This window comes from Serinus canaria, chromosome 1 (assembly GCF_022539315.1).
Source record: "Serinus canaria isolate serCan28SL12 chromosome 1, serCan2020, whole genome shotgun sequence".
NCBI lineage: Eukaryota > Metazoa > Chordata > Aves > Passeriformes > Fringillidae > Serinus > Serinus canaria.
The window spans coordinates 44,803,599-44,813,128 of record NC_066313.1 but is presented as its reverse complement, the minus strand read 5'-3'; the positions used below and the strand labels follow the sequence as shown (position 1 = coordinate 44,813,128).

The following is a 9,530-nucleotide window of genomic DNA, read 5'->3' as shown; positions in this document are numbered from 1 at the left end:
AGTGGGGAGAACTTAGCTTCTTTTCCTCTGTCCCCGGTAGTATTTACGTACCGGGTTCTGTCTGTGTGTTCCATTTCCCCACCCGACTGTCCCTGCCGTGTGGGGCACTGGCACCTGCAGACCGACACCACCCCGCAGCGACCCCGGCCCTCGCTTTCTGTCGGCGCTGAGAGCGCTTCGCTGCATCCCTCAGCCCACGGCTTCAGCCACGCAACGCCCGCGGTCCAGAGCGCGGTGCGGCCGTGCCGCCGGGACACAGCGGCGATGCAAAACGCCGTCACAAATAAAAGCCGAGCTCTGCCCTCCCGGGGCACCCGAGAGCCCGGCCGTGCGTGGGGGAGGCGGCGCGGGGCGGCGGGCGGCGGGCAGGGGCCGCGTTATGTAAGGGCCGCGGGGCGGCGGCGCTGCGGCGGCGCGGGGCGGCTCGGAACGGGCGGCGGGCGCCTGGCGCGGGCCCGCGGCGGCGGCGGGGGAAAGCGGCTTATCCCCTCCTTCCCTCCCTCCGCCGGGTTGCCATGGAGACGGGCGGGCGGCGGCGGCGGGGCTGTCACTGAGGGATCGCACGGCGCTCCGCGGCGGAGGGGAAGCCGCGGCGGCCGCGGCAGCAGCGGCAGAGGCAGAAATGGACTCGCACTGCGACTGTGTCGAGCCCCCGGCCGCCGAGCAGCCGTCGGGGAGGATTAACAAAACCGCTTTCAAGCTCTTCAGGAGGAGGAAGTCCGGGGGAACCATGCCGAGCATCTTCGGGGTGCGGAGCAGAGGAGGGGAGGGTAAGGGCGCCGGCAAGCCGGGGATGGTGCGGAGCCGGACGCACGACGGCTTGGCCGACGCCGTGCTGGAGAGCAGCAAGAAGGAGGAACCGGGCGGCGGCGACGCGCCGAGCCGCGAGGCGCAGGAGCGGCCGGCCGGCAGCCTCGGCGGCTCCGCCGGCAGCGCGGTGGCCAAGTCGCACAGCTTCTTCTCGCTGCTGAGGAAGAACGGCAGGCAGGCGGAGGGCGCGGAGCCGCGGGCCGGCGGCAGACAAAAGAAGGGACTGAAGGGGATCTTCAGCAGCATGCGGTGGCACAGAAAGGACAAAATCGGCAAGGAGGAGAGGGGGGAAACCTCGGACATCCCGTCCGGCCTTATCATGCCGGGGTCCCTGACCGCCAGCCTGGAGTGCATCAAGGAGGAGACGCCGAAACCTTTGTCTGAGAGCCCGAGCGGCGCGGGAGACGCCGGGCCGGAGCTGCCGCGGGAGAAGCGCAGCGGCGAGGCGCCCGCCGCGGCCGAGGAGCCCCAAGCGGGCGGCGCGGAGCCGCGGGCCAGCAGCCCCCCGCCCCGGGAGGAGCCGCCCGCCGCCGTGCGGCCACCCGAGGAGCTCAGCCGCGAGCGACCGGAGCCGGCCGCCGGAGAGGTTGGGACTGCGAAGGATGCGGCGATAACAGGTGACATTCCAATAACGACTATCCCCCCTGTTGAACCTCACTGTGATAGCGGTCAAGAGACGGCAGCCGCCCCTGACCCTTCCTCTGTTGATCCACCCTCAGAGCAATCGATTGATCGTATTTGTTTGATGTTTGCTGACGTGACTTCACTGAAAAGCTTTGACTCTCTTACAGGCTGCGGAGATATTATTGCGGACCATGAGGAGGATGTGGGCGGCGGGAGTGGCGTCTGCGAGAAGAGCACCCCCGGGCCCAGCAAGCTGGGTGCCACCAAGAAGCACCCCACCATGGTGGCCTACCAGGGAGGAGGGGAGGAGATGGCCAGCCCCGACCAGGTGGATGACACCTGCCTGCAGGAGTTCTGGGATATGCTGTCACAGACAGACGAGACTAAGACGCAAGGAGGAGGAAGCGGAGGAGGGACAAAGAAGCCCGAGGGGTTGAAGGAAGCCCGAGGTACCGAGGGGGCCCAGAATAGGGTGGTGGTGAAACGTGGTGGCCTCCACCAGATTGCCATTCACCTGAACCACAAAGAGGAGCAGAAAAGCAGGGAAAAGGAGCAGCACGAGGGTGTCCCAAACAGCGATGAGGGCTACTGGGATTCCACCACCCCTGGTCCCGAGGAAGATAGTTCCACAAGCATCCAGAAGGAAACCCTTCCCAGGGACAGCTACAGTGGGGATGCTCTCTATGACCTTTATGCTGAGCCGGATGAGAACCCACCAGCAGGGCCCACACACGAGGAAGTCCCCAGTGTGCCACGCTCCAAGCCCGTGTCTCCGATAACGACCGTGAGCTCACTGAAAACACCCTCCAGCGCCGCGAAGGACTCCAAGATACCCATCAGCATTAAACACCTTTCCTCATCGCACCCCGCCAGCCATGGAGCAGATGCCAGTAACAGCCATCACGTCGCACACCATCACCTGGCCAAAAGTGAGATGCACAGAACAAAAATCCCCGTCTCCAAAGTCCTGGTACGTCGAGTCAGTAACAGGGGCGCAGCCGGGTCAGTAACGGGGACAACAGTGAAAACTGCCACGTACCAGGACAGTGCCAAAAAGTAGTTGGGGAAGAAGTGGAGGCAAAGGCAGAGAAAGAAGTCCATGTGGGAAAGTCTGCTTAGGAGACCACAGATAATGAATTAGTTTTGCGTCACCTGAAGAAAGTCACCTCAAAGGCTTCCTTCACTGTACTCTGTGGGCCTGCACTTCTGAGTCTCTTCTTACTAGACTGTATGGCTGAATACAAAAAGTCAACTTCTTTTTGAGCACTTTTTTTACATTTGTATCTTTTTTCTGCAACACTAAACACTGGGGAGGTTCATTTTTACATGCCTTTCTGGAAGCAGGACTTGGATTATGACCATCCTTCCTCGTGCAAAGCAGTGTCATGAGTTCTTCAAGGGAACAGAGCTACAAAAGGAGCGACATGAGAGGTTCTCCTCCTATACATTTATCTTCTAATCGTTTCTCGGGGAGGAGTAGAGGCTGGGTGCCTGGCTGGCTCTGGAAATGATGTTTGCTCCACAAGATGTTGGAAAAAAATGCCAAGCAGAAAACAACCCACCTAACAGGTATTTTGCCTGCTGTAGGAACGAGAACACTGCTCAGCAGCAGACTTGATTGACTTGTGTGCAGGAGATAAAACTAAGGAGTGAGGTGGACTCGTCTAACAGGAAAACATATTTTTGTTTGTCTGTCTGTCTGGTTGGTTTTGATCTGGTCTAATGTAAATGGGTAACAGACACACCTGACGTAGGTTCAGATGTTTACATCAATACTTGTCCAATAATGCATACAATCAGGTTCAGGGAAACATTTGACTAAATGCCAATATATACACACTGTCCACATTTATACAATAACTTGCTCGCCATGTGTAAATATATACGTGTTTTAGCAGATTTTTTTATTAAAAAAAAAATCACCCGTCCTTATTATCTAGAGTTTAAGCAAGAGTTAGTTTTTATAGGTAGATAATTTTACAGTTCTAAAAGGATAGAACTTTGTGTAAGTACCTTAAATTAGAGAAAAACTCTGGTTTGTATGGGCTCATGCATCCCCAGATAAGTAAGTCTGAAGTGCTGATTTTATTCCAGTGGCACATTCCATGGCTCAGAGCTGATGTTCTGACAGCACTGCCACTGCAAACCTCTATTTTCAGGGGTTTAGACAAAAGTTGCTCTGGGCTTAAACCTTACCGAGAAGGAACCCAGCAAAGAAACTTGTTTTTTAAGTATTATTTTTTAAAATATATAAAATTAGTTTTTGACTATTTAAAAAAAGTTTGGGTTCTCATTGCTTTTTATTTTCATTCTCAATAATGTCAGAATAATTTTATGTTAAGAGAGAAAAAAATATGGTAAGTTAGTGATACATTAAATGGTCTGATGAGCTTGGATCTTAGGAAAAATGTATTAATAGCCATGACATTTTTGAGTAGTGGCTACTGTGCATGGGCATTGGCAACATTTCAAAGAAATATAATAGGGTTTTAATGTGCCTGAGGACATATTTTTATTATACACTGAAAAAGCTCTAAAAATCACTGAAGTCTAAAGGTAAATGTTATGTATTTACAAAATATTTTGATATAATTATTTAATCATCAGGCCACAGTTAATATAAAATATATGCTCCAGCGTATCTAAAAAATAATATACATTTTAAAAATATACATTTCTATATTATGCAGAGAATCCTAAATTCACATCATTGAAACTAATGGGTCTGATCTTACATAGCAGTTGGTTTTATTGTCTCTTAAATCAAAAGGAAAAAAAAGAGGAAAATAAATATACAGAATATACATTTGAAGGATATTAAGGTTGTAGGCAAACCATAAAAAGCCAGGAAGTACCATAAAAAGAATTGTATATATGTATATGCGTGATTCGTGGTTCACTGGGGAAATGACCTTAGAGTCATGAAGGTGAAATTGACATCCAGTTTTGAAATTGCTGCAGAATTTAATACCGAGTTGCAGCATCCCAGTGAAAGTGTTAGCTTCCCTGACCAGCCCCTGTTTTCATGGTTCAAGAACCTTAATACACTTCAAAGAGGATTATTTTATGTTTCCTTCCTGACGTGTAGGTGTGTGGTTCCCTGTGTGCCCACTCCCACAGACATGTTGTACATATGCATGTGCAGCAAGCGCACAGCCCCGGGCAGGGTCCCTGCGCCAGCCCAGGCGCTCCAGTGCACACTCACACTCACACTCACACTCACAGCCTGGGGGCTGTGCTTCACATCTGCCTCCAAACACGCTGGCCATGGTTTCCTTTGCCTGAGAAAGGGATTTGCATTTGGTCTGACTCCACTCGTGCATTTTAGTCGAAGCTGAAACACCCTCTAAAGGATGTATGTACAGAACACGGAATATTATCCTGCTCCTCAGCCCTAAACATGACATTCCTTTTCCCCTTCTTTTGGTTTTGTTTGACTGTGAGGGATGCATCTTTCCTTGCATGACAACTCTGCAGAAAAATCATAATTCTCCATTTTGTTCTAAGGACAAATTTTGCTGAGAGATTCTATAGGGTACTGGAAGTTGAGAGGGAGGGAGGATGTGGTGGTAGTACCATAAAAACTGGAAGCACTGAGTACAGGTAGTAGGAGTGGTGCATCTTTAAACCCATTAGGAGATACCAGCTGCCATCTCTACAGGACTTGTGTGTGTCAAATTATTCATCATATGTGTTTTGTTTGCATTGTGGCATGTCTGTATTGAAAAACAAATAGTGTGACACTAGACTAACTCCCTCTCACATAACAACTAACATGAATCATCATTAAAATGCTTTGGCTTCCCTTCATTCTTCTCTCTCTCCTTTGTTTTCTGCCACGTTTTTTCCTCCATCCTCTGCATGGGCAGCCTCCTCCTGGGTGCTAACCCCAGGATCCTGGAGGAGCCCTGGGCTGGCGTGGGGCATGGGTGGGAGGGCAGCTGCCCAGGGCAATGTGCTCCATAGCCACTCCCTCAAGCTTTCTGTCACTTACCCACTCTAAGCACATTTTGCAAATCTCTCTGCAGTTTGTTTGGCTGCTTGCTATGTACATATTTTAAGGACAATCATATCCTTAAAAGGAAAATGGGAAAGTAGCTGGTAGTAGAGCGTCAGTGTTTTGAATCATTGCAATGTGCTGACGTTGATTCAGGGTAATGGTTGTGTGAGAGTAATGATACAATTTCATGTTCAAATTACCTTTGTACTTCTAAAATTCGCTTTTGTCTTTAAGCCATCTATGTTTTTTATTCTGAAAGGTAATAGAAGATCTAATATTTACCAGGGCTTTCAATTTTCATGCAAATATATTTGTATAACTCCACATAATGCCTAAAACAATCATTGAAAGGAGCTTCAAAGGCTTTCTTTAGACCTATATATAATTCCTGAAAGATCCCTGTAAAATACTAAGAGATGCCTAAGAACAAACAGTTAATGGCTTGCTGGATTTAAAGGCTGAGACATAAAGAGGTAACAGTCCTGAGGCATTTTGTGGTAGCTTGCATTCTTATTTGTGTTACCATGTTCAAGCTTATATTTTCCTTGGCTTTGGTAGGTATTGAGGTAGAGTATGGTGTTCTGAGTCCCAAAGAGAACATTCCCAACAGTGTCATTGTTTTGATTTCCTTAAAGTATATTTTTCTTTATTTGTTTCATTTGTTATTTGGTGGTCTGAATGATGCTTTGTAATTATCAGCTGTATGTCATTCATAAAGGATTTTATAGATCAGGACTTGGTATTTAGTTATGTGTACTCTTTGCACTTTCAGGTCCCTACTGGTAAATTTTGTATGTTCTTAGAGTTTTTCTATATATTGCATAGTGTTTTATAGTTATCTACAGTGATTTCAGTGGTAAACACTCCTGTTCTTTATATCAGCACAAAAGATTTCCATTCAGTAGCATGAAATTATGTTTTTGTGGACTTGTTTTGTCATGATAGGAGCTAAGTCTCCAGTACAAAATGTGTGGCCTGCAACAGACATAAAAGGTTTTATTTTCCATGTAGTGCATATGCATTTTGCTCTTGCCTGTAATAGGACTCAAACATTCGTAGTAGATTTCAGGAAATTCCATGACTAGAGTAACAAAATACTATGATCAGTCTTATTCCATCAGTAACCAGCGTTTTCTTCATCCACTGTGAATATCCTCAGCACCATTCAGGGTAGTAGAGGATTGAATTTTAAAATTTAGGTGCATAGATATACACTATGAAAATTAATTCACTGATTATTTTTTAATGAATCTTACAAAATTATTTATCTGAGTGAGTATTGCACCAAAGTCTTAAAACATCTGATACAGATAGCATTTTCAGTAAGATTCTATGAGTGCAGATGAGCCAAATTAACAGGCTTTGCTTAGCAAAGCAAAACCGTGTGGTTTCTTAAATTTGTAGTACTGACTGAGCTTGCAGATCAAAGGGAGCCCTTGATTCTGCTGCGTGGCCATGCACTGAGGTTTTTCTTTCCCTGGCCTAATGGACTACTTTCAGAAAAGCGTTTTCAGGAAGATAATGGTATGAAAGGGACAGATCACGGTAACAATAGCCACTTACAAGACAGATGGTTATCCAACAGCCACAATGGGGAATTCTAGGCAAGGTGGCCTGAAAATGTATTTTCTAGTTACTGACATGAAAGGCTGGGGGTTCTGTCTTGGAAAAACAAATTGACACCAACTCAAAGACAATGCAGAAATGAGTCTTTGCAGAATTCACGCGTGACAGCTTCTGCAGGGTTTGATTTGGGTTTTCATTTTGTCTTTTCTTCTCCCCCCCCCTCCCCCCCCGCTCCCCCGCCCTATGTTTTTATTGTGGTGACATAACCCCACGTGTCCAAGCAGAACTGCACAACAAATGACTCTTCTGAGATTCAGTGCTAAGAATACACTGCCAGTTTTTCCCAGTGGCCTGGGATGGGTTCCTGGTGAGCATCCCTCCCTCCACTGAGGGATGGGATGATAGGATTCCCTTGTCCTGAGTCCACGTGCTGTTTACTGTGAGCAGGAGGTATCAGTCTGTCTTGCTGTTTGTTTTCAGGGGACAATTTATTTTAAATTTAGCTCACAGGAATTTTTACTCATCACTAGTTCACACCTTGTCTTCCTTGTGTGCATCTCGGGTAGGAACATTCAGCACTGATTTGGTGTTTCCTAGGTCCATTTCAAGTCGAGAGAAATGGAAGAACTTGTCATATGCAAAGGAATAATAGCTATAATCACTTGAGCCACATCATGGGGGCCTTGATTCCTGCAAAAGCAGGTTGTTAAAACTCTTCTTGCCTTAGAAGGCTTCTCCACCCAAAACAGTACTATTGCCTAGCATGTTTTGGGTTTTTTTTCTGTATGTCTCTCATTCCATCTCAGCCATACTGCAGTCGCTTGGGAAACAGATTTTTGATCTAGCCTTCCAGCACCAGAAAAGACGAGTTGCTGCCACTCTGCCTCCTCTTCAGGAGGTCTTTGCTTCTACTTCTTGGTCTTAAAAAAATTAAATCCCCTCAGAATAAGTGGCAAAGATATTTAAAATGGAGATGTCTACTGTGTGATCTCATACACATGGGTGAGGATGTTAAGTGATACTTTGCATAGCATGGAATGCATTCCTCCACTTTCCTGTTGCGAACAATTTAGTCAATGGAGCAAGGAAGCAGGTCACTCTTGAAGGAAAGTCCAGGAGCTGTTTGTTATGCAGACTGAGCCCAGATTTTATCTTTGCTTTCCTTTTCCTTTCTGCACATACTTAAATAAATAGAGCCAAAGTTGTAGTACAGGGAGGAAAAGGTTAAGCACCTCACAGGGCAAGGAATTTAAACTGCCAGGCTGAAAGGCTTCTTGTAGCAATGGCTAAAAGAAGATTGCTTTGCCTACTTTGACTTCACATCCAAGCAATGCTCTGCAATAAAAGCTAATCCAGCTAAGGCCACAAAGTTAGGAAACTGGCATTTGCCAAGAGGACAATCTCCTGCCAGGATCCAGTTCTGCTGTGGCAAAGCTTCCACTGACTCCAGTAAGAACTGGCAGAGGTCCTTAATCTCCTAATCCGAAGGAAATAGAAAGTGTTTCTTAAACAAGTCTTCCTTTTTTTTTTTTTTTTTTTTTTTTTAAGATTAACATTATTCAGGTGTTTGTGCAGTCTTTTATATTACTGTGGTAGTGTTTTCACTGATCTGAATGCAAAACATGTCTTTCCATTGTTTTTCATCTTAACAAGCTGCACTCCTGCACATAACCCCAGTGCTCAGCATGTTTTAATTACAGCTAACACAATCACTGCCTTCCTTAATTTAACTCTTGATGGCAAAACCAGGACCAGCTTCTTTCCAGAGCTCTAAACCCCCCACTTGTTTTGTCATTGTTCATGTTTTTGATATGGTAACTAATGAAGCCTCCCTTTAATTATTGCACAGCCACATTTTAATGTGTCATTAGGGAGAAGGTATGTGGGGACTATATGGTAAGATCTTTAATAGATTTTTATTATTTTGGAAGATGTTGCATCAAAACAGTTGCTAAATCAGTGTCAGGTTGTTTCCATGGGCTTTTTATGCAGATGCTTAGGAAGCTTTGAACATAACGTGCTTGTAAAAGAAAATTGGTTGTATCTGCTTTGAATTAAGGCTGACATTAAAATGTAGTTCTTGGTTAATGGCAGCAGAGGAGAAGGTGTGTCCCAACTCACCTGCAGCCTGTGGACTGGGGGAGCAAGGCACCCCAAGTCACTGGCAGAATTTGCTGTGTGGCCTCGCCATGTGGTGCCAGCAGAAGGGTGCAAGGTATTGCCATGTGGAGGTGTCAGCCCTGGACAGCCGCAGGAAAAGGCAGGGTGGTGGTGCTGGGGTGGGAGGGATGAAAGCAAGGCCTGGACCCCTTGTCCTTGTGGAAAAAAAGTTACACATATGCCTAAAAAACCCCGTATCCTTCCTTTCTTGCACTGATGCTTGGGTTCATGTGTCACAGTGGGTGAGGAGCCAGTGTGAGCTCAGGTGTGCTGAAGCCAGTGCTCCTGCAGGTGGACTGCTATGTGACTGCTCTCATCAACACCTGAGCAGTGCCCAGTGTCTTACTTTCTTAAGGCAGTTTCAGCACAG

General features: G+C 46.9%; 1 protein-coding gene across 2 annotated transcripts; it reads left to right on the top strand.

Annotated features, from left to right (window-relative positions):
* The first annotated feature begins 447 nt into the window (after nt 1-447).
* Nucleotides 448-6,169, top strand: AMER2 (APC membrane recruitment protein 2). 2 transcript variants are annotated; one of them, XM_030234617.2, is made up of 2 exons: nt 535-1,427; nt 1,602-6,169. In XM_030234617.2, exons 1-2 carry the CDS (start codon nt 623-625, stop codon nt 2,492-2,494), a joined length of 1,698 nt encoding a protein of 565 aa, XP_030090477.2. In that variant the 5' UTR covers nt 535-622; the 3' UTR covers nt 2,495-6,169. The 2 variants fall into 2 exon arrangements, with proteins under 2 accessions (XP_050836806.1, XP_030090477.2); XM_050980849.1 differs by having other exon boundaries at nt 448-6,169.
* The last annotated feature ends 3,361 nt before the right edge of the window (nt 6,170-9,530 follow it).